This window comes from Sardina pilchardus, chromosome 4 (assembly GCF_963854185.1).
Source record: "Sardina pilchardus chromosome 4, fSarPil1.1, whole genome shotgun sequence".
NCBI lineage: Eukaryota > Metazoa > Chordata > Actinopteri > Clupeiformes > Clupeidae > Sardina > Sardina pilchardus.
Window position 1 is genome coordinate 12781462 of NC_084997.1, and position 25451 is coordinate 12806912.

Consider the following 25451-nt stretch of genomic DNA (forward strand, 5'->3'; position numbering starts at 1 on the left):
TGCTATAAGAAGAAGCTAGACCAGATGTGATAACCTGATGTTGTAGCTACGCCAAACTTTTGATTGTGTAGGCCATCTTGAAAAGACAGTCCAGCATAAACAGCCCAGTTTACACAAAGATCTGGCTCACCTGCTTACCAATTGGAAATGTTATGCAAAGTTGATAAACTGTCTTAATGTGATTTTTTTTTGTCTTGTGCTGTGTTCTGAACTACTGTCAAGTTTTTCCATCTTTCATTCACATGATGATGATGCCCATTGCCTGGAATATCAATGAACTTGAAGATCATGCTAAACGTTTGTCTGTAAAATAAATAAATAAGTAGGCTTAAAAACATAGCTCTGCATAATGAATTTCTGAGCAAGAGGTAACAGAAGCAAAATGTTATCACTAATTAAGCTGCTCTGACAGGAGCTATCAGCATTTGTCCATGAACAGTCAGTTTGTCAAACCATGACATTCCATTTTAATAGCTTAATATCATAAATTCTGATAAGTCTCCTGAAAATGCCATTCCAGATAGCCTACCTGCAAATAGAATTATGCCTAGAAACAATGAAACTACAGATTTTCATAAATACAGTGAATATAGTTTAGAGTTGAATTCCATGTTTAAATGGTCTTTCCAGTCAAAACTTTATTTAGCCTAATGTTGTTGACCTGAATTTTGACCTGATATGAGACAAATTGGGAGTTATACTGTAAAATGTTTATGGTTTTGAATAAATATGAATTATATTATAGCCTAATAAATGTAATGCTTTGAGTGTTTGCTATCTTGTATAATGATCAGATTGATATCGCAATAATGTCATTATTGTGAAGTTTTGTCACAATAATTAGGCCTATTTTAAATGTTGATATTATGACAGGCCTATATTGGACCATCACCTTCTGACCCACTGTCCACTATTGTAATAATTTAAACTTGCCAGATAATAACATTTATTGTTTTCAAATTACATTGCCTAGTAATAGTAGCCTAAGCCTATAGTCTCACAGCAGAACAGTTCTGCACTGGTCTGGGGTGTCTCATCTGATCTGACAGGTATTGAACAATTCAAAAGATAATTTAAATTCAGGAAGTAATTTGTTGACGATGCCTCGGTAAAAAAAGAAGAAAGAGAAAGGAGGTGGTCCATGGTTAACAATGCTGGTGCTAAAATGAATATCCGAATATGCAACATCACACTAACTTCACTGTGGTGGTGCACCGCAGAATTGTAGTAGGCCTACCTAATTTGCAAAGTGTGTGTTACAAAATTGCAAACTGAGTATGCCTACAACAAAGCAGTGTTTTTCCTGTACGTTTGAGTAGTTTTTAAAATTGTGCTAGAAGAATCACGGTTAGCGTTTAAGCATTCAGGAAACAACTGTAGCCTAATTCCTCCGCCAGCGCTTCCACTCGCGAGGTTGTCGTCACCTTTAAAATGTGGCGGTGCGGCCGCGCGGCGCTACATCCGTAGCCTATGAAACTTCACTCATGTTGGTAAATGGTTACGCTCAGAAGAAGGAATATAGCCTACTTTAGGAATTACATTGCGTATGCGTGTGAATGTCGCCTTCAGTGTGTTATTTGACAGTCAGGCGACGATGTGCATCATAACGTCAAAGTGTAGCCTAGGCTACTTGTGGATAAAAAAAAAGAAACCAACAAAAAAACCGCGACGTCAATGCAGCATAGGATATCGCATGATTTCCGAACTAGACCGTCAGGATGAAGATCTCCAATCCAACGATCTCTGCCAATGAGGAACAGGAGCGCGTGCTTAGGGAGAGAGTGCCTCAAAAAACGAAAGCGTTTGACACATAGGCCTACACCAGACTACACGAACGTTTTAGCATGGTGGTATGTCATACACCTCCCTGCACCTGCTGGTTGGGATGTCTGTAGGCTATTTCCACTCTCCACTTTCCACTTTCCTAATCAATTTCAACTTCCCTCAGACCGTCACCACGGTTTACATCCTTCTGCGTATCCTCGAGACAAGGCTAACAAGTCATGTGACTCACCAGGAGGCTGTCCTGCAGCAATATAATACATCCAGGGACAAGTCTCATCGTCTTTGCGTTTCTCGCCTCATCTGAGACCGGTGAGTGTTTGACTAAATCAGAATCCACTTAGCCTATCATATCTAACTTAATACTCCACTTAATTTGGAATGCATCTCCTAGGTACAAATGAACTGTGAAATGTCATATTACTTGATACTTTTTGGTTGAACTGTTAAAGTTAAACTGCATACTATGAAAATTCATTGCGTTTTGTGGTAATTTGGTCGAGTAAACTACTTTGAAATTAACTGTCAAAGTTCATGGTGAATATATCAACTTGTGTATGTTCACGGTTTAGTTCCACTCTGAAAATATATAAAAAATAAACTGTGAAATTTCATATTAAATCTGCAAAATATTGGTTGATCTGTTAAAGTTCACTGTAAGGCCCAATTCACACCAAAGATCCGCATCGAGGTGAAACCATTGCAGAAGGAGTTGCAGCGGTGTGAATTAAAGGGTTGATATGATGATTATAAAGGGTAGCCTATTTCATGCTGGTCCTTGAGGTCTTTGAATAGGGTGTGTAACATTGGTTGGGCTGAAAATGGCCCATGTGCTGTTCTACACCCTATAATGCAAACCTGGGAAATAGCCCTGCCCTGCAACTGCATTCCTTTCTACATTCCACAGTGGGGAGAAGGTTACCTTGTCTAAGTAACAATTCTAGCACCTTATTAGCTGCATACATGAGGTTGAAGATAGTAGTTTGTTTCTCACTACCAAGTTTCTCACCACTGGAACTTCAATATACTGTACATAACCTTATGATTCCCTTGTTCAGGTCTGCACTGGATTTGAATTGGTAACCTCGGGCACAGATGTAAAAACAATATTTTACTATAACATGTGAAAGCTCTGTTCAGCAAAATTCAGTTCAATCTAAATTCAGAATCAGAATCACCTTTATTGGACAGGTTTGCGTAAACAAACAAGGAATTTGTCTCTGGTTATTCTTTGCTCTCAAGTACAACATTCAACAGTAACAGAAAAGAAACAGTAAGAATAGAATGAGGGCAGTAAGGCTATAAGAATAAGAATAAATACAGTATGTACATTTCAAAATAAATGGATGTTATGGGTGGGATAGGGTAATGCAACTGTCCGGAGTGCAGCCTTGTTGTTCCTGTCAAGGTTTCCATGGTGGTTGTGGACACCCCAACAGGCACAGGCAAGACGCAGGATGCAATATACAGGATGGGAATAGTGCAGTATCAGTATAGTCTAAATTAAATATAGATATAGTGCAAGGCAGTTTAGTGCAATGATAATGTATTAATAATAATATTATAACTGTAACTGTAAGTGCACAATGCACATGATATGTGATAGATGAGCAGAACAGGTTTATTGACTTTGTTTGTTGTAAGGGTGGGTGCTATTTCTGAGTGTTCAACAGAGTAACCGCTTGAGGGAAGAAGCTGTCTTTGTGACGTCTGGTTTTGGCAAACAGTGCCCTGTATCGTCTACCAGAAGGAAGGAGTTTGAACAGTTTGTGACCAGGATGTGAGGGGTCTGAAGACACTTTTTGCTGCCCTTTTCCTGACCCTGGACCGGTACAGGTCCGGGATGGAAGGGAGGTCAGCTCCAGTTATCCTCTCTGCAGCCCTTATTGTCTGTTGCAGTCTGGCCCTGTCTCATTTGGTGGCTGTCCCAAACCAGACAGTGATGTAGGTGCAGATGACAGACTGAATGATGGCTGAGTAGAAAGTGGTCAGCAGCTCCTTAGGCAGATTAAACTTCTTTATAGCAACCTCTGCTGGGCCTTCTTCTGGATAGTATCTCCTTTTTAATATAAGAAACTTTGAAAAGGAAGGCTATAGGAGTTATCCGATTCCCACTACTGATCATTTTTAAACTCAGATTGGTGAGAGTGCTCTTTAACATACGCTGCAATCAATGTGATTTTGAATTTAGACACTGACTGGCCAAAAAAGGTTACACACTCTTCTATTTCGCTGGACCATCTTTAATTTGATGACGGCACGTGGCATCGTTTCCACAAGCTTCAGCAATGTCACAACATTTCTTTCCGTCCAGCGTTGCATTTTTTTTTCGTCAAGGTCTTGTATTGTTGACGGGAGATTCGGACCTCTGCACAAAATCTTGTCTAGCATATCCTAAAGATTCTCAAGTGGGTTAAGGTCTGGATTCTTAGCTGAAAATGATGTCTCATGTTCCCTGAAATTGAATCACTTATTCACAATTTGAACCTGAAGAATTCTGGCATTGTCATCTTGGAATATGCCCGTGCCATCAGGGCAGAAAAAATACCTCCATGGAATAACCTGGTCATTCAGTATATTCAGGTAGTCATCTGCAGATCTCATTCTTTGGGCACATAACGTTGCTGAGAACTGCAGCAACCCCAGATCATAGCACTGCCAGGCAGTGTATAAAGAGTAGTCTCCTAATTTGCCATTGCAGAATGGAATCAGTGAAAGTTTAAAAGCACACAGTAATGGTCTGTGAATTGTAGGCATTTCATTTTATTTTGTGTGTTAGAGTTGTCAAAAATGTTTTAACAATTTATGGGGGGCACCACAAAGCAATTCCGTTTGGGCGGAAATGGCCAGCAGCGGCACTGGTGAGGGACAAAGTCGACATGACATTTCAACTAGGCCTATTCTCATAGTTTTGAGTGTAATGTCAACAGGACACGCCAAGATTAATGACATTGACATGACATTTCAACTTTATTCTCGAAAATTCGAGTTTAATGTCGACATGTTGAGTTTATCTAGTCATGCCAAAATATTTGTTTTCTTCATGTGTGGCCCCAATAATTCATCGTATCTAATACAGTAGACTGTCCATTTTCATAATTATAAAATATGTGTTGGTATGGACAAAAACTGTTTAATCGAAAACATCAGTGGACATGTGATTCATTGTTAATATCTGAACTGCAATGATTATGATTAGCTCTTTCAATCATTGGTCACTTGCGGTAATCAATATCAAATTAATGTTAATTTGTTTCCAGAAATGGAGAGTGATATCAATCCAGAAACCTGCCAAACTGAATTAAGCAATCTCCTATCCGACAACAGGGTAAGGTAACTGATATCTTAATCTGTCATTGTCCATCGTATTAAACATTCAATAGAGCTGATCTTTGAGACTCCCTTCATAGGACTGATGAGGGAGCACCAATGTGTGTGTGTATGTATGAGAGAGAGTGAGTGTTGGCCAAGCCCTGTGTCCTGTGCTGTCTCCTCTGTGTAACACATCACTGATGCTGCAGCACTGCACAGCTGGCTGCCAGCATAGCCAAGACCCCCAAGTACCTGACTTTCTCCCCTACCCTCCAGCGCTGCTCACTCAAGTCCTGGATTAAGGAGAACATCAAGAAGAAAGAGTGCTGCTTCTACATGCAGACTGAGAGGTGAGTCCATCTGTCTGTCTGTTCATCTGTCCGCCTGTCTGGGCTGGTCTGCAGGCTTAGACCTTGGGTATGTTTTGGTGGATTAGTGTCTGATAAAGTTTTGTGTGTGGCAGAGAAGAAGTCTATTCAAGTCTGTGACTGGCTGTGTAACCTCTCAGTCAAAAGTTGAGCAGTGATCACTGATGGTCTTGGTCAGTAATGGATGGGAGACCACAAAAAATATCTCTGAAAGTATTGCTGATTCTCTAAATAATTTTATTCTCATAAAAACTTGATGTTGCAGTGCTGCAATCTGAATTTTCTGGTTGGAACTGTGCGGTTAATGACAAAGTAAGAAGTTGGCCATCATCCAACACATGTTATCTGAATTGAAACCTGACAAATAATACGGGATGCGAGCCACAGTGAAGAAATGTGCAAAACACACACGCAAACCACTATGCTACAACATCTATGATTGAGATTGAGACTATGACTGAGTTGTTCTTTACACTGTCAATTAAAGACACTGACACCTAACAATTTGCTGACGACACGGGTGAATTGCACCTATAGTGTCCCTAGCATCCCTAGTGCGCACGTGCATGTCTGTGTAAGCAAGAGTGTGGTCTGTGTCATGTCTATTTGCCTGAGCATGTGAATCAGGTCTCTTTTGTTGCTGTATTCTGTAGTGGCCTGATGGGGCTAATTTATGTCCAAAATGCACTTTGATGACAATTACTATAGTTTGGAGGATGTCAGCAATGTTGGACTGCCCTTGATATATGAACAGCTATTAGGACACAAGATTTACTCAAAGAAAATGTTTCAGAAACTTTACATTCTTCTCCTAGTAAGAGGGCTTACAGAGTATCATTCTCTTCCCATATTATGTGTGGTCTTTGGCAGAGAGGGCCTTTGTAAATGTGGTTACCCCAAAGAGGACCATGTGGAGGAGGCCTTCAAGCCAGAGAGTTTTCTGGAAGAATCGGAACAGAGGTACATGCGCGAGGTTCCCACCGACGCCTTTGGAGACATCAGCTTTGGCGGCCTCGGCCAAAACAAGGGCAAGGTGAACATGTTTGCCTGTTTCAGACTCAGACTTTCAGTGTGAATTCAATGCACTTCTGATCTCAGTTTTTGCATACAATATGTGTGCTCATTTGATTGTGTTTGTAAAACTGTGTGCAAAGTAGTAAGCACTAATCCATTGATGAGTGGGTGGATGTATGAATGAACAGATGCCTCTGCGTACAGTCATGTCTTCTTGTGCACTTGTATTGGTGGTGTCTGCAGTTATTCATATGTACTGTATGCGTGTGTGTGTGTCTGTGTGTGTGTGTGCGTGTGTGTGTGTGTGTGTGCACGCAGTATGTCCGTGTCTCCTCAGATACCCCACCTGATGTTCTGTATGACCTGATTACGAAATACTGGAAGCTCCGCCCCCCGAACCTGCTCATCTCGTACTCGGGCGGGGCCAAGAACTTCAAAACGAGGACACACCTGAGGCAGAAGCACCGCAGGAGCCTCATCAAAGTGGCCCAGAGCACAGGTCAGCACACTCCTTTATCGACAGCAGCTCAAATGCAGCATTTAAATATAGTCACAAGCGACTATGTACTGGGTCCAAGCCGTTTTAGAGCATGGGGACACTGTCTGCTTGGGCATTAAGATCAAGGGGATCATCATTTTTTGGCAGCAGGTGGATGACTTTCCATTGAGCTATGTAACATATCAGAGATTGGACATGCCTGTGAGAGTTTATACAATTGATATACAATATACTGTAAATCACTGTATTAAGTCGCTCCGGAGTATAAGTCGCAGCAGTCAAAAAGTGCTTCAGGAAGAGGAAAAAAAACATAAGTTGCACCGGACTATCAGTCGCATATTCAGACATTTATTTCACAAAATCTAAGACCAAGAACATACAGAGACTATGTACTGTAACTGGACACATAGAGGCCAAAAACACTGAGAATTCTACTGGGAATGTTAATGAAGGTGAAGGAGTGAATGGCGACATGCTGAGGCAAGCTGGGCAATAGCAACTAGGAGGGCTCGATGTTAATTGTAAAGCAATTTAAAAAAGATTCACTGAAGCAAAATGCTGATGTGATACGTGAAAATGTAGCTTAAAATGTGGAGTATGCAATGCAATTAAGTATTTTGGGCGATATAAGGCACAAGCCACAGCAGAGCAATTGCTTGAGAGGCTACCTCTGAGAGATCAAGGGAGGAAAAACAACGCTATGCTAAGGAAACTACCCTTATTTTAGAGACTGTTCACCTGCCTTTCTTAACCAGTATGGACTTTTAATCTGGAAAGGCAAGTTATTGAACTAGCACACACAATAGAGTGACCAGACGTACGTAACAAATAGCATGTAAAATGAAGAGGCACAGCACTCGACACAGCATGCGCTTTCTGCAGTTTGGTCAGGATGCTGATAACGGTGCGTTCAATGTACGTAAATCTGCCCCTGAATCTTTAAACCTGTGATGTTTAACCCTAGATTTAAAGGCAATCATTGACAGTATCCCTCAAGGCCATAGTTATTCCTACTTGCACATGAAATAGGCTCGTCTAAACTGGATGTTTAAGCTGACCATGTACTTGTTTTAGAGAGCACTGGAAATAACAACTGTCATTGCCACATCATTGGAATGTTTTGCATTTTTGTAATTGCACTTGCAGAGACAACAATTCTATATTTAAAAAGTAGGCTACTTATTTTGTATAACTAAGAGTATTACTGGTGGTTGGGCAGGTGCCTGGATCATCACTGGGGGCACCCACACTGGGATGATGAAGCAGGTGGGGATGGCCGTGCATGAGTCCAGCAGCTCTGCATCACGGGGGGAGATCGTGGCCATCGGGGTGGCCTCCTGGGGCACCATACACAATAACAAGTCCCTCATAAACCCTGAGGTATGGATGAAGAAGAACTCTTTGACCCACTGACAATTTCTTACCATTTTCACTAGCACCAGTATGTATCTATTGGTGTCACAGATGCACTTCATACATGCTGTACACTATATTGTCAAAAGCATTGGGTCACCTGACTCGCATATGACCTTAAGTAATAATAATTATATGTTTAATTTATATAGCATGACAGGTGCACCTTTCTCAAACCCAAGGTCGCTTTGCTGGGTGTGGAGGAGAAGTGATCATTGAACAAAAATATCTTGAGATGTGCTCTGAAGAAAGGAAGAGAAGGACAGTCACAAAGAGGCTGGGGGAGGGAGTTCCAGTGTTTGGGGGCCATGCACTGAAGGACCTGGCACTTTCCAGGGTGGAAAGTCTTGTGGGGGGGATAGCAATAGGTTATGGTCAGAGGATCTGAGTGAGCGGGAGCGAGTGTAAGGGGTCAAGAGGTCGCAGATGTAGGGGGAGCAAGGTTGTGGAGGGCTTTGAAGGTGAGTAGTAGTACTTTCTATTTAATCCGGCACGGAACTGGTAGCCAGTGGAGTTGGGAGGAGAATGGGGGTGATGTGTGCAGATTGTTTGGTATGGGTGGGGAGCCTGGCTGCAGAGTTTTGAAAGTATTGCAATCTGGGAAGGGATTTAGCAAGGAGACTAAGGAAAAGTGAGTTGCAGCAATCAAGTCGGGACATAATGAAAGAGTGAACAAAAGTCTGTTCATCATTAACAGAAAGGAAGGGGACGGAGGCATGCAGTGCTACGGAGGTGAAAGAAGGCAGTTTCAGTGAGTGTTTTGATATGGGGATCGAAGCTAAGGGTGAAGTCGTTGTATGCCAAGGTTTTTTGACAACAGGAGTGGAATGAACAGGTGAACCATCAATGTTGAGAGTGAGAGTGGGATTTGGAGAGCATGCTTTTAGGACCAATCAGCAGAATTTTGGTTTTGTCTGTGTTGAGTTTGAGGAACTTGTTTTGCATCTATAATTTTAGATCAACAAGGCGGTCAGTGAGGGAGTGTGACGGGTGGTCAGAGGGAGAGGGGAGTGGTGACATAAAGTTGGAGGTCATCTGCATAGCCGTGGTTGCGAATTATCTGGCCAAGAGGGAGGATATATATGAGAAAGAGGAGGGGCCCAAGTACAGAACCCTGGGGGACATGTGAGACCAGCATTCCTTCCAGAACCTTGGCCAGGATACGCCAACCAGAACAGACCAGGGACAACAATGAGGCAAAAAGGTAGAGACACACAGTAGTCACTGTGAGGGGATAGGAAGAGAGCTCTTGCAGGAGAGGAGCAGGTGTGCTGGGCAGTAGCCAACAGAACTGGCCGAGCAAGTTTGTAGCAAAGATTGTAGCAATTATCTACAGGTTAATCGACAGACAGGAGTTCAGCGAGGAAGGAAAGACATCCCATTCTCAATCCATAGGGTTTACTATGATGTCAGTCCACTCTTTGCAGATATAACAGCTTCAACTCTGGTGCACAGTCATGTTGGAACAAGTGGCCATCCCCAAACTGTTCCCACAAAGTTGGGAGCATGGAATTGTCCAAAATCTCTTGGTTAATGCTGACACATTCAGAGTTGCTTTTACTGGAACTAAGGGGCCAAGCCCAGTTCGGGGATGGCCTCTTCCTGTTCCAACATGACTGTGCACCTGTGCACAAAGCAAGGTCATGGATGACACAGTTTGGTGTGAATAAACTTGACTATACAGAGTCCTGACCTCAATCCAATTGAACACCTTTGGGATGAATTAGAGACTGAGACTGAGAGCAAGTCACCTCATCCAACATCAGTGTGTGACCTTACAAATACGCTTCTGGAAGAATGGTCAAAAATTCCCATAAATACTCCTAAACCTTGTGGAAAGCCTTCCCAGAAGGTTTGAAGCTGTCATAGCTGCAAAGGGTGGATCAATGTCATATTAAACCCTATAGATTAAGAATTGAGTGCCACTTAAGTTCATGTGTGAGTCAAGGCAAATGACCCAATACTTTTGGCAATATAGTGTACATTGGCATACTGTATGTATTTGTAGATAAATTAAGCACAAAATGTAAACATTATACATCACATTTGAACTATGCTGTTACACTTCATGCCACGTTCACACCGCCACTTATTCATCTGTTTTACTGTCTGTCTGTTTGTTTATTTGTGTTTGTCTGTTTGTTTGCTCGTCTTTCTCTAGGGCTGTTTCCCTGCCCACTACACAGTAGACCAGCAGGGCCAGGGTCAGCTCTCCTGCCTGGACAGCAACCACTCGCACTTCCTGCTGGTGGATGATGGTACGCACGGCCACTACGGCATGGAGATCGGCCTGCGTAGACGCCTCGAGAAGCTCATCTCAGAGAAGCCCCTGGGAAACCAAGGTCAGCTGACTGACAACAATGTAGTTTGCGAACTCGAAGTTTATAACAGAGGACTGTTAAGAACACTCACCAACTGCATTTAGGAAGGAAAATCCAGGTCTCACATAATTGCCTAATATGGATTTTCCTTCGAGAAGAGCTGGTGAAAGGACAGTTGGTACTGTAAGTGTTCTTAACAGTCTTCTGATAAGACGTCAGAGTCACAAACTACATTCTTGGTGCTTTGTTTTATGTGTGGAGACCGAGCAAGGTAGTGACGAGGTTTGGCACTGTTTTGAGCATATTAGTGGTTTAAAAAGTTGCTATTTTGAAAGCGCTTGGTTCGCCGCCCTAGCTAATCCACTGTTTGTGATGTTGGGCTGTAGCTTTTGCCGGTGCTAGCTCTGTATTGCTTGATCAACAAAAAATACTGTCTCCACGGCTTAGCTGATGTATTTTCATTCAGAAAAACATCCTTTAGTCCATTTTCGCTGGAGTTACACTTTAATATAGTTCAATGCATTTGCTTAGTACTTATTTACTACAATGCAATAACTTAATGCTAAAGTCCATTTTAAGTTACCTAACCTAATGCATTTAGTGAACACTATTCTCCAAAATGACTTATGAATATTCTTCCTTACTCTATGGGAGAGGGGGGGGGGGGTCAGACAAAATCAAAGTGATATTCTTACTCACCTCTCTCCAACATGCTAAATACTGATATCAAGCAAATAGTTGTAATGTTTTTTATAGTGTGCGTGTGACTAAATCTCATGTCTCTTCCAGAAAATCACGTGAAGATACCTGTTTTGCGTGTGGTGTTGGATGAAGGACCAGGCACTCTGAATGTAAGTTTCTGTTCCACATCTTTGCAGATGGAGTTAATTTACCTTTAGGTGCATCTAGCATATTGTTGAGTCCATTGTGTATCCTGACAGACCATCTACAATGCCATGTCTTCCTATTTTAGCAATTTATTTTTAAATTGAATGACTGCCATCTCTGTGTCCTTACAGACCATCCACAGTGCCATGCTGAATGGCACTCCGTGTGTGGTTGTGGAGGGCTCGGGCGGGATGGCAGACGTGATCGCTAGCATAGCCAGGAATCCTGAGTCGCAGGTCACCCCTGCTCTTATCCAGGAGCACATGAAGGAGTTCTTTGAGGAGTACGAAAACTTCTCCAAGATTGAAGTCAACAAGTGGACCGAGAAGGTGGGGCAGAGTGGTGCTAGGGGTGTCGTTGGAGTGGTTAAATAGATATGTATAACTATGCCGCATTGTCTTGTCAAGAGTCAGCATCGTTCAGTTCTATTACAAGAAGTGTGTCAACGTGATGGTCATATTGGTAGGGGGGACTAACAATGAGTTGAAGGAGTTTTAAGCTATAAAGTCTTAAAAAAAACCTCATAAATATGTTAAGCGATGGACATGAATGTTATGTTATTATTAACTCATTCGCTGCCAGCCATTTTCAGTGCAGAGCGCTCCATACTGCCAAACATTTTACAGCATTTTGACCGCTTTTCCAAGATCCACTTAACAGTGAGCTTTATGACTACTGTACAGTATGTAAACACCGCTCAAGACTTTTTACTGCTAGTAATCACTCCACTTGCATTGAATTATCCAACATTCACATTACATTCAATCATAGCGAGAGAACAGCGTTTTCATGAAAAACGCAAAGTAGGTGTCAGGCAGATGTTTTGTTTACAAAATCTACGTTTTTAGATTTGATAGTTTGTTTCTTGCTAACTTTTACAGTGGGGTTGTAATTGTCTTAGACACTCAGATTTCGACTTTGTACCTATGGCCAATTACATTATAGCATTATATATATTATACATTATAGCATGTTCATACAGTAAGCATCATGGTACATACACCTCCCTCTGAAAAAGTCTCTCAACACAAAGACAAACCAATTCATTTTAAGGACAAAGACACCTTTATTCCTGGTCACGCCAGTGGAAAATTGTGATATATTCAATATGTTTACAGCATGGGATTCAAACACAGAGCCTTGGAATTGTCAGTAAAGCTAGTAAAGAAACAATTGACACAAATAGTATGCGTGTGTACAGTACACTTAACTCTGAAACTCTCTCACAGATCCAGGACATCATCAGTAAGCCACATCTCCTGACCGTGTTCTGCATGGACGAGGACAGCAACAGCGATGTGGACGTGGCCATCCTCCAGGCCTTCCTGAAAGGTGCCCATCCCCATCTCACTCTGTGCTGCCTTAAGACTTCACTCCTGACTCAGTCTCAGATGTGTATTTTAATCCCACAAATCAACGACTCTACATTTAAATTTGGAATTGGAAACCTCTACTTGAATTTACACTCAAATATTATTAAACCACAGAAAACTGTAATGTAAATGACAGTATACCAGAGTCCTATGTACACCATATAATTGACCGATATGCCGCATAATGTCCTCCTTTTTGATGTTATGGAAATGGTCACCCTAAGGGAGTGAGAGTGTTCGACCTGCATATATCTAATTTGGTTATGAGGCATTCCTTATCATTACCATTATTCATTCATACACTATTTGTGTGTTTGTATACGCTTTTGATGTCCTGATTTTGCAAACATTCATTCATGACAGCCACATCCTCCACCAATATATTTGAATATATACAGTTATCATCTGATCAGATTTTTACACTGGTTAGACCTAGTAGGTTCACGTTTATGGTATCTATCTTCAAAATAAACTAGCCTAGCTAAAACATTTAAATGGGCATATCCCATCATTTTTTTGTTGTAAACATCAGCAAGAGGGCTACTGTACATTGATTCAACCAAAATGTTTCAAAATCAAAACAATAATAGCCTATAAACGAGTCAACCGACTTGCAATGCATGCTGGGAACCACATTACCAAAGACACTTCCGAACACAGCGCCGATGCTTTATTGAGTTCGCCAAACCCACTGATCCATAAAGAACACTTTATAGTGTTATAGTTCAAATGAGTTAAATTGAAAAGTGAATAATTGCAGGCCAACTGTAATGCTAATGTAGAGATGTGTGTCCCTTTATGTATAATGTGTGTGTGTCCCTTCAGCGTCTAGAAGTGAGGAGAATGCAGGGCAGAGGGCCTGGGAGACGCAGCTGGAGCTGGCCGTGGCCTGGAACCGAGTGGACATTGCTGAGAACGAGATCTTCACGGAGGACAACAATTGGCAGGTTGGCTTTTACTTCAGTTTTCACGCTAATAAGGCCTTTTTTCAGTGCCTGAAGCAGTCTTAGAGGAGTGTCTGGAGGACTCCTATAAAAATTGTTTGTTTGTTCCTCTCCCCTCTAAATACTTAGCAATCTCATGACCATATGAACTTGTGAAGCAGCTGTCCGGACAATATAGTCAGCATGACCCCATGGATTTTTTGTCTCTCTTTTCTGTCTGCAGTCCGTCGACCTGCACAAGGCATTTTTCTCGGCCCTGGTGGGCAACAAGCCAGAGTTTGTGCGGCTGTTGCTGGAGAACGGTGTGAGCATCCCCGAGTTTCTGTCCGGAGAGGAGATATTGTGCGAGCTCTACAACAACATGCCTAGCTGCCTCTTCAAGGACACGCTGGACAAGTGGCTGAAGGGCGACAATGGCTCGTTGACCAGCACGTGCCAGCAGAGACCGATGTCGCTAGACGCTGTGGCCGAGGTGGTGCAGCAGCTGCTGGGCAGTGTCACCCAGCCCATCTACTCGCTGCCCTCGCATGAGTTCATCAAGATGGACAACGAGGACATGGACAACACTGTGATTGTAAAGGTGCGTTCAGGCACATATCACGTCACTGCATCATCTTCATTCACGACACCTGAAAGTAGCATATCCCTCTTTCACAAGTGTCTTACACCATATGTTTAAGCAAATATAGTAGTTTATGTAAGATTAGTGGGCATATGTCTTAATCTTTGTTGTGCCATCCATGTTTTTCACACATTCCGATGGCAAAGCACATGAACGTTCGCAGTGGGAAAAACAATGTAATTACGGGAGCGGTCCCTGATATTCCCAGGTGGCATGAATGGACCATAAGTCTGAAGAATCAAGAGATGAATGAAAAATAAGTGTCAATGATCTAGAATCTAGATAATGGATGCACAATGTATGGATAGATGTTTGTTATGGGGCCTTAAAGGGACATGTGCATAAAAAAAAGTTTCTGCTGTGCAACTATCTGGTGCTCGCCAGAAGCTCCCAAAAATGATTAAAAGAAATTTTAAAACACTTTTTTGCACATAGTCCTTTAGGGGCTCCATAGTTTCTTAATTCTGAGTGTCAAAACAAACTGTTAACTGTCTCGTCCCTCAGAGAGACCCTGGGAGAGACCTCTTCCTGTGGGCCGTTCTACAGAATAACAGAGAGCTGGCCCAGATTGCCTGGGAACAGGTAACAAAAACAAAAAACACCACTGTGGCCTGTAAGAGACAACTGTCAACTGACAACTGACAACTATCAAATCAATAGTCTTCCTCTATCCTAACAATTTAAACCATTTAAATGATTCACTTGAACACTGGGAAATTCTAAAAATGTATCAAAGCCAACAAGCACCTTTCACTGCTCTTCGCTGCCGTACCTAGCCACCCTCCAGGAAGTGGCAGCACACAGATGGACTCAGTAACATTTTGTCATATTCTAAAATTAAAACAATCATTGTTTTATGTTGCAGTCAAATTTTTGGCTATATATCGAAGGTCGTTTTCACGAGAGCCAGTCCACCGCAGTGTATTACGGCCCGTATAGGTAATCACAAGCGTTAGATCCACACACAAAATCCCCATTGAAAACACAATTTCTCCAATCTAAGGGGAAACTGAGAGAATGATGCACGACCATTCAAAAACATTGACTGGGTTTCTAACAATACAAAGCTTAATGCAAATGGTTAGAGTGTCCCTTTAACACACTGGCAGATACATTTGCTTGTTTTCAGGAAGAATTGTCTTTAAGAAGTCAAACTTTTCTTAAATTAAGTCATTTGATTTCACAAGAAAGCACAAGGTAAGTCTCTTTCTACTGAAAACAACTAGTTTTATCTTGATATAAGATTAAAACACTTAGTTAGATTTTATTACATAAGCAGTTTTTGCAGTGTTCCAGCCAATCACCAGCGATATGTGCATTCAGGAGAGTTTCAGTTGCGCGCAAGGGTTGGGGCCAGCTAGCTCAGTTTTATTTGAATGTCAACACAAGTGACGTTACCAAACTTTGCCTGGAGCACCTTTAAATAACCTGTCCCTGCTATCTTTACTGTCTGCATGTTTTATTTTCCATTAACCACTTGAGCAAGCGTTTCAGTAGCTGAAACCATTGCTCATGTCTGTCACATTACTAACGGAAACATTGTGCTGTTTTAACAGTGTAGAGACAGCATAGCTGCTGCTTTGGCAGCCAGCAAAATTCTGAAAAATCTGACACAGGAGTCCGAGAATGATGATGATGATGCCAAGAAAATCAGAGAACTTGCCAGCCATTATGAGAGACAGGCCTTTGGTAATACCATAAGCAATGTTTTCAGCCTTTTGCATTTCAACTCTGAAAAGAAGTCATGCTAAATTTCAATGAGCAGCATGGCTCAGCTAATTTTAAACATTACGTCTTCTTTCTATAGTAATTCTGTTTCTGTTAGATATTAAGAAATGGTTATTTCATTCTCTTCTCTCATTCTCTCTCTTTCTTGTCCTCCTTTCTCTTGCCTCTCTGTCACAAACACACACACACACACACACACACACACACACACATGCATACTGGTGTCCCAGATGTGTTCAATGAGTGCCATAGCAAGAATGAAAAGCGAGCCCAGAGACTTCTGAACCGAATTTCACCATCTTGGGGCAACACCACATGTCTACGCTTGGCACTGGAGGCAGACGACAAGCGCTTCGTGGCACACTCAGGGGTTCAGGTATGTGTAAATATGTGTATGTGTGAATTCTGTGTGTTTTAGGGGTGAATGAATTAATAAAGCCATGGCTCGTAACAGAGTTTTACTGTATTTTTCATTGAAGGATATCATGTAGGGCTTGTGATTCCTTGAAGAAAGTAGGGCTTGTGATTCCTTGAAGAAAGTAGGGCTTGTGATTCCTGGGTTCTCTGTGGCCTGCTGGTCTGACATAAGGTCGTGTTTCTGCATCAGGCTCATCTCACCCAGATCTGGTATGGAGAGCTGTCTGTGGACACCCGTCAGTGGAGGATACTCATCTGCATGCTCTTCTTCCCACTCATCTGCACAGACTTCATAGCCTATAGGTACACTCCAAGGGAAGCTGTTCTATACATCTACAGTAGATCAGCGGTCCCCCACGTACCACCACCTACATTCTGACTTGGCTCGCGTATCCCCCCCCCCCCCCCCCCCCCCCCAACTCCGTTTCCCGGTTTTAGGTTCGTGCATTGGTCAGCTAAAAAGTAGCCTGCATAGTACTAACAACATCCGCATACAATATCTTATAATAGGCCTACAACAACGCCAGACACATGGATGTATTTGTTTGAACAACTTTATACAGCCCTAAAAAGGCTAAAATTACCTTTAGTTTGTTAAACGTTTAGCCTAGCTTAACATTGCCTTGTTCTTGCCCATCTAAAATAACTCCTAGCTTTGCTGCCTCCCTCCTTTCTGTTTTTTGTTTTAAAATTCACAATGAGTCCTGAGTTAGTGCAGCGGTTCCAAAACATTTTCCCCACAGACCATCCACCATCCGACACATTCAAAAGTAACGCATTCTATTGATGTAGCTATTGGTATCATGTTCAATAAGCCACCCTTTTTTGATGAACATACAGCCTACTAGAATTTAGAAACTATATCCTTTAATTTCATGTTTCCATATAATTATGACCTTATTTGAAATTATGTATTTATTCATAAATGAATTACAAAACATTTAAAAAGTTCATATTAACACCTGTCTGCCGTAGCCCTTTTCATCTCGCGTAGAAGCATCTCGCCTACCACCGGGGGTAAGCGTAGGCTACCACAGCTTTAGAATCCCTGATCTACAGTAGATGAAACAGTATTGCATATTTTCCCAAGCTTCACATTTATGCAGTTATCTCTGAATTGTGATCAACTTTTTGTATTACATCCAGTGTTACAGACCCAGCAACTATTTTAAGTTTGACTGAATGAATGGTCATATTAAAAGTACGACCCAACACCCTGTATATGAACTGATAAAGCCTCTTTGTTTTCAGATGTGACGAGGCCATGAAGAATGAGGAGACGGGAAGTTCGGCCAATAATAGGTAATAGGCTCTATTCTGAGAATGAGATTGAGATGAGCCACGGAGCTCAGAGTTAAATCAAATGTGCTCACCAATGCTAACACGTGCTGGGACTTATAAGCTATTTGCTTTGTGCTATTTGCTACAGTGCCCTAGACAAGCTGAGGAAATTCTACACAGCCCCACAGGTGAAGTTCTTCTGGGACATCGTCTCCTACTTGGCGTTCCTGGTGCTCTTCTCTTTCGTGGTGATGGTCGACTTCCAGCCCACGCCGTCATGGAGGGAATGGCTGCTCTACGTCTGGTTGATCTCTTTAGTGTTTGAGGAGGTCAGACAGGTAAGATGTAACCCATGTTTTTTTTTTCTTGTGTCGTTTCTTGCTCCTCTTTATGAGTAAATACAATATCACCATGCACTCAAACACGTAAACAGCCAATATTATGAATGGGTAATTCCGTGTGAAATCACCCAAGTTCAGCAAAATTTGGCAGGTATGTGCTCTCTGAAAAATTCTGAAAAAAATCTGAAAAAATTCACAGATGTTTGTAGACAAAAACTATGCATTAATCTGTATATCGTTGCGAAACAACAGCCTTTGAAACTTCGTCATTTTCAGCGTTGTGATGAACAATCCCTTTTGTTCAACTTGCAACATTATCGTCTCTTTTGGTATTTCATGGACATTAGTAAAACTATGTGAGCAGAAGCACATTTTCCAGTTGAATTAAAAAATTCAATCAGATCAGACATCTAAATTCATTGAGTAAAAAGACATCGTCACCTTTGAGGGCTTCTCATTTAAAAAGCATCAGATTTTCATCAGATTTTTTCCCCCTCTCATATATGGACTATAAGCTCATGTCCATACATTAACATTGATTGTTATCATTATCATTATCATATTGTCAGAGCATTTTTTTTGTTTAAACCATATATCAGTCTGTATGTGAGGATCATCTGTCCAAAATGTGGGCTTGTTGCTGAGTATCCTGATTGAGATATGATTTTTGGAAAATATTGTCTATAAAGCCACTGAATTCTGCAGTACCACTTTCGGCCACATGTGGTGCTCTTTTGATACAACGGAAAGTAAGAGTAAGAGAGTTACAGTACTTGTTTTTCACAAATGTGCTTCTATTCACAAAGTTTCACTAATATGTGTGAAATACCTGTTTCGATGTCGTTGTACCACTAGGTGGCACTCTAGTGTTTAGTTAGTAGCATACCCACAGTGCAGGGCGAGTCAGAGTAAGAATGCATGGCACGGTGTTTGTGTATCTGCTATGCAGCTGATTGCTGAATGTTGGATCCACATTAAAACTATTCTGAATCATCGAACTCTGAGTCGTTATGAACATAAAACAATACCAAAAGAGCCAATAATGTTACAAGTTGAACAAAAAGGATTGTTATCCATCATGCTTAAAATGACACTTTGAGGCTTCAAAGGGCTGAAGTTTTGGAGACATTTTTGATCCAGATATAACATTTAAGATGTATGCATAGGTTTGGTCTACAAACGCCAGCGTGTCTTTCTTTTCCGTTTTTTTGGAGAGAGTGACCCGTCAGCCACTGGGTCATTTGACACTGAATGACCTGAATGATTAATATTCCTGTGTACTGAGTTCCACTATTGATTATTTTTCTCTACTTGTCAATCTAACTATTTGCACTGTAGCTTTTTGATGATCTCGATGGATTTGGGTTCCGAAGGAGAGCCAGGATGTATATCAATGACTTGTGGAACATTCTAGACCTGTCTTCCATCCTGCTCTTCATCGTTGGTCTTGCCTGCAGGTTGGATTTGAGTCTCAGGCGGTCAATTATTCAGTAATATTGCCTTTAAAAGTCACCAGTTATCTTTGTCGCTACCCAGAATCCCTTGCTCTCCCCTACAGGTGGACCAGCAGAGCATTTTACACTGGAAAGATCATCCTCTGCATCGACTTTATAATCTTCTGTCTGCGACTCATGGCCATCTTCACCATCAGCAAAACACTGGGCCCAAAAATCATCATTGTCAAAAGGATGGTGGGTTCCAGACTTGGCTTAAAATATACAATACACTATACAACAGCAAAATATACTATACAATATACAACAGCAGATGTCTCATGTGCGCTGGTTTGACCCTCTCTCCAGATGATGGATCTGTTCTTCTTCATGTTCCTGCTCAGTATCTGGGTGGTGGCCTACGGGGTGGCTAAACAGGGCATTATGATCCACAATGAGAACAGACTGGACTGGATCTTGAGAGGAGCTGTGTATGAGCCCTACCTCATCATATTCGGCAGTGTCCCAACCAACATCGACAGTGAGTCATATTCAGATGCTATTTAAACACACAGTTAAGGAGAAGGTTGCAAACAGTGTGTGCAAAGGAATGGATAAATCATATACATAGCTAGGCTGTGCATTCATATAACAATATCCATCCAGTGAAATTAGTAGATTAGATTAGATTCATTGGTAGTACTTAATAACTACACACAATTCATGATTTATTAAACATTTGTTACTTATTAGTTAATGGTTTGTTCATCATTAGTCATTTATTGTTCATGCATAATTTATTATCAGTAAAGCATTTGTTCACAATGTTATGAATGGTTTGTTCATAGTAAATAAAAAATGTTTGTAAATGCATGATTTATGTCTTATAAATACTGAAACAACCATTTAGAAATGAAATCATTTCCCTGTTATGAGCCAGTTGCAAACTATTGGTAAATGCTTTGATCATCATTTGTAAATGTTCAAATTTTCAAATGATATACAGTATGTACAATATGTGTACCCTAACCATCTAGATGTTGCATTTGACTTGAACACCTGCTCTGTGAATGGCACTAACCCTATGCGACCAAAATGCCCTGAGCTCAACGATAACCAAATGCCAGCCTTTCCCGAGGGGCTAACTATCATCATGCTGTGTGTGTACCTACTCTTTGCCAACATTCTGCTCCTCAACCTCCTCATTGCCGTCTTCGAGTGAGTTTGCTCTTCTTGATCTGAACGACACTGCACACCCTACACAATTTCTCTGTTGGTAGGCTCAGCACAACATGTAATATTATTTCCTTGAGGGATTTAATTAGAACATTGTATTGAGAGATGTAATGATAGATATTTCTGTAAGTACATTTTGTACATTGAGAACTGTCTCACACAGAATCATTGGACTTTGACTGTTTCTGCTTCAACAGCTACACATTTCAGCAGGTGCAGGGCAACAACGACACAATCTGGAAGTTCCAGAGGTACGAGCTGATAAAGGAGTACTACAGTCGCCCCCCTGCACCCCCTCCGTTCATCCTCCTCAGCCACCTGTTCCTGCTGTTCAGGCGCTGTAAATCCACCCAGAAGCACAAAGAGTTCAGTGAGTATATCAGATGCTTTTATGCACAGCTTCAGTGTGTATAGTAGAGTGATGTACTTCGGCTAAAACAAAAAAAAAAACATTTTTGTACACCTGGCTAATTTATCTCATTACTTTGAACTTGACTCAGCAACTCACTTTTAAACCCCTTGCTTTTTATGACTCAAACCACTAATGTTTCTACTTCACAAACCTAAAATGTTTACCTGGGTCTGCCTCTTTATAGAGGTTCAGTTGTCTGAAACTGACGAGGAGAAGTTGATGTTATGGGAGTCTATCATGAAGGATAATTACGTGGCCACCCAGCGCCAGGAGAGGAGTGAGACCACCGAGCGTCGCATCCAGGACACGGCTGACCGGTAAGGCTCCCACAGAACCAAGAGGAGAGATGCTCTCTGGACACTGGTAATCCACACAGACAACAAAGAGATAGTGCAATTCTTCTAGCATAACTCTATATTCTTATTAGTCATATTTAACCCATAGAACCCGATTGAAGTGGGTCAAAAACACACCCATTCTTCTTTATTACATTGCTCTGCAACTGTTACTTGCAGCGAGATGAGACCTTAATTGGACGCAAGAGCAGAAGTGGGGGACTTGTCTGTGCGATCAAATATGCTAATAAAAAAATCATGAAATTAAATAAAATTGCATCATATTTACAGTCTATATTGCTCTGCATTCACCTACAGTACGCACCCAATACTTTCGTTTGAATTACTCGCAAACCAGTGATCGGATAGATATGCCATGCATGTCAGATGAAAGAGGAGACACAGATCTATCCATTGATACCTTCTGGGTTATAAAACAGATTAAGTGACAGCAAAATAATAACTTCACAAACTGTTCAACCTTCTTCCCTCTGGTAGAGGATACAGGGCACTGTTCGCCAAAACCAGACAACACAAAGACAGATTCCCCAAGCAGTCACTCTGTTGAACACTCAGAAATAGCACCCACCTTTACACTGAACATAGTCAACCAACCTGTTCTGCTCATCTATCTCATGTGCTCTTCGATCTTAGTTACAGTATTGCTAGTAATATATTATCACTGCACTGAACTGCATTGCACTATATGATCCTAAACCTCAGCCTATACTGATGTTGCACTATTGCACTATGCTCACCCTCTGCAATTGTACATTGCATCTTGCTTGTGCCTGTTGAGTTGTCCACGACCATGGCAACCTGACAGGGACAACAAGAAGGCGGACATTCCCAGCCGCACTCCCCCTCTGGACAATTGCATCCAATTACCCACCCATAGTGTCTATTCCTTGTTTGTTTTGTGCAAACCTGGCCAGTAAAGCTGATTCTGATTCTGATAAGCCTCTGTGTCTATCTGTCTGTCTGTCTAACAACATATGCCAAGTCTGACAGACATTACAGAAGAACCTACTGTACTTGATGACAGCATTTTGATGTGTCCTTACTTTGTACAGTACACATTAAGATGAATTGTTGTGGCTTGCTCCGCAGAGTTGCCTCCATGTCAGAGCTGCTGGAGAGAGAGTACGACCGGGGCACGATAGCAAAGCGGCTGGCTCAGCTGGAGGAACAGGTTCAGAGCAGTTCATTCTCTTTCCTTTTCCTCAGAATAGATAAATAAGTGAACAAAAGGGTGAATAATGCCATGTCCCCACAAGCATTAATTGTGCATTTTCCTTTTTCCACTCAACTTTGCAGGGAAAAAACCTTGCATTGCAAGTCTCCCAGTCTGCTAAAGCACTACAGTGGATCATGGACACCCTAAAAGCTCAAGGTTACCAATCTAAAGAGGAGCCTCCTTCCATGTGTGAGTGAGGTGGCTTTAGACTGCCTCTCTCCTAAATCAACTACATGATTAACTGGAGTCAGTAAGTAAAGGTCATTGAGAGAGCGTCTCACACTCACAAAATAATTTGCTTTGAATTGCTTTACCTGAGATTGGGAGAGAGACTTTGGACAATGACACATGCACATTCCCGTATTTAAAGGGATGATTGGAAGTCATTTTATGCTAGGGTCCTTTGAGAAGCTTTATTTCCCTTGGTCGAACATAGGTTGAGTTAGCACTAACAGCCCAATGGCTTAGTGCAGGTGCTAATGGAACCAACTATGTACAGTATGTATTACACCATTAATAATGCCCGGAGTGGTACCAAACTTCTACAGTAGTTCTCATGAAATGAGGCATTGGAAAGTTTGTAAGTACACCAGGCGTTTATTTAAATTACTCTTGCCTGATGGCCTCTACTCTATGCTACTATCGCTACCGCTGACTCAACGTCACTCACACGTCATGTCATGTGCCTCTGTGTATGTGTGAGTGGCGTCGATGCAGCTGTAGCGGTAGCTGCAGAGAGTCGACGTTGGCTCGAGGTCATGGTGCAAGGTACCCTAGCATGAAATCACTCCGAACCATCCCTTTAAACAGACATACTGTATGTCTTATGCTCATTGCGTTGTTATTTGAATGTGCCATGAACACAATTACATTGATTTGTTTGTAAGGCTGCTGCTCCGCAAATTCATTCAAAACTCATTTGTCACTACTGTTAACTTCATGCTATAATTGTCATCAACAACAACCTAAACCTATTGTGAGCCAATAAAACAGTTTACTGAAGCCAACAAATATTTGTCATTATTTGTGTCTGTAAATGTCAAAAAAATATTATAAAAGTATATAAACGTGGTGTGTCTGATTTGTCCCATATAGGATAACTATTCTGCTCTGGAATGGAGTCTCTAGGTAACATGGATTGGAATGTGTTGAAAAAAGGTGACTGTTCCTTATTGGAAATAATTCATTTTCTTAAATATTCATATATTAACATATATTGCACAATCATGTTGGAACAGGAAGGTACCATCCCCAAACTGTTCCCACAAAGTTAGGAGCATGGAATTGTCCAAAAGCTCTTGGTTAATGCAGAAGCATTCAGAGTTCCTTTCATTGGAACTAAATGGAGCCAAGCCCAGCTCGGGGATGGTCCCTTTCCTGTTCCAACATGACAAAGCAAGGTCCATAAAGACATGGATGACAGAGTTTGGTGCGGATGAACATGATTGGCCTGCACAATGACCTTACCTCAATCCAATAGAACACCTTTGGGGTGAATTAGAGCGGAGACTGAGAGCCAGTCTCCTCGCCCAACATCAATGCGTGACCTCCCAAATGCACTTCTGGAAGAATGGTCACACTCTTAAACACACTCCTAAACTTTATGTTACTATAAAAGCCTTCCCAGAAGAATTTAAGCTGTTATAGCTGCAAAGGGTGGACCGACATCATAATAAACCCTTCTGATTAAGAATAGGATGTCACTTAAGTTCATATGGGATGTTACTTAAGTTCATGTGGAAGTCAGTTCAGGTGACCTAATACTTTTGGCAATATAGTGTATATGAAATATATTTATGTCAATTTATCAATTAATTCCCACAACATTCACCAGAGGTCATAATTTAAGGGGTTGTTTCTCTCGGGCAGGTAGACGGCTTTGACCTCTGACCTTGGTATTTGAAAACAGCCTGGCTACAGCCTTCCTTGCCTTTTACTCATTGCCCTTACCTTTTTTCGCTTTTCAAAAAGTTTGATATTCATGCTTAAGTCATGCACGCTAGTTTCCCTGTGCTCCTCTGCAGCTCAAGCTGTCATTTCAGGAAGCGCTTTAAATAACCGAAGAACAGTGGTTGTCATTCGCCTACTAAATGTGAACAATTATCGATGTTATGAATCTATTCCAGCCACCGCTTTTATTACGCAACAGAGAAATTGGCGATTGGGCTATTAATCAGCTACAAAGTAACCTGACTTTCGCCAGATCCTGTAGTTCGCTGTCTGTGGAGCTCAGCGAAACGCCTCTGGTGGAGCATGGCGGAACTACATGGGTCTGGCGAGAGTCAGGCTAGCTACAAAGTGCTTCAATCCAAAACATCTATTAAAGGGATATTCCGCCATTTTTGGAAATACGCTCATTTTCCACCTCCCCTCGAGCAAAACAATCGATATTTACCTTGTTCCCGTTCATCCAGCCATTCTGTGAGTCTGGCGATACAACTTTTAGCATCAGCCTAGCATAGATCATTGAATCGGATTAGACCATTAGCTTCTCG

General features: G+C 41.6%; 1 protein-coding gene across 1 annotated transcript; it reads left to right on the top strand.

Annotated features, from left to right (window-relative positions):
• Positions 1–1885: 1885 nt before the first annotated feature.
• LOC134078343 (transient receptor potential cation channel subfamily M member 2-like) lies at positions 1886–23958 on the top strand. Its single transcript, XM_062534209.1, has 26 exons — positions 1886–2094; positions 5043–5110; positions 5371–5444; positions 6333–6495; positions 6795–6975; positions 8195–8355; positions 10550–10730; positions 11499–11560; positions 11729–11926; positions 12827–12929; positions 13796–13917; positions 14138–14494; positions 15041–15118; positions 16093–16225; positions 16495–16640; positions 16872–16984; positions 17933–17983; positions 18111–18300; positions 19642–19760; positions 19862–19994; positions 20106–20277; positions 20774–20954; positions 21170–21342; positions 21569–21701; positions 22830–22911; positions 23037–23958. Exons 2-26 carry the CDS (start codon positions 5045–5047, stop codon positions 23151–23153), a joined length of 3489 nt encoding a protein of 1162 aa, XP_062390193.1. The 5' UTR covers positions 1886–2094; positions 5043–5044; the 3' UTR covers positions 23154–23958.
• Positions 23959–25451: the final 1493 nt, after the last annotated feature.

What these genes read in the sequence shown, in the direction of transcription:
- LOC134078343 (XM_062534209.1), top strand. Translation starts at nt 5,045, where the DNA reads ATGGAGAGTGATATCAATCCAGAAACCTGCCAAACTGAATTAAGCAAT. An exon ending in AAGGACCAGGCACTCTGAAT is followed by an intron (nt 11,561 to 11,728) that starts GTAAGTTTCTGT and finishes GTGTCCTTACAG; the next exon opens with ACCATCCACAGTGCCATGCT. An exon ending in CCAGAAGCACAAAGAGTTCA is followed by an intron (nt 21,343 to 21,568) that starts GTGAGTATATCA and finishes GCCTCTTTATAG; the next exon opens with AGGTTCAGTTGTCTGAAACT.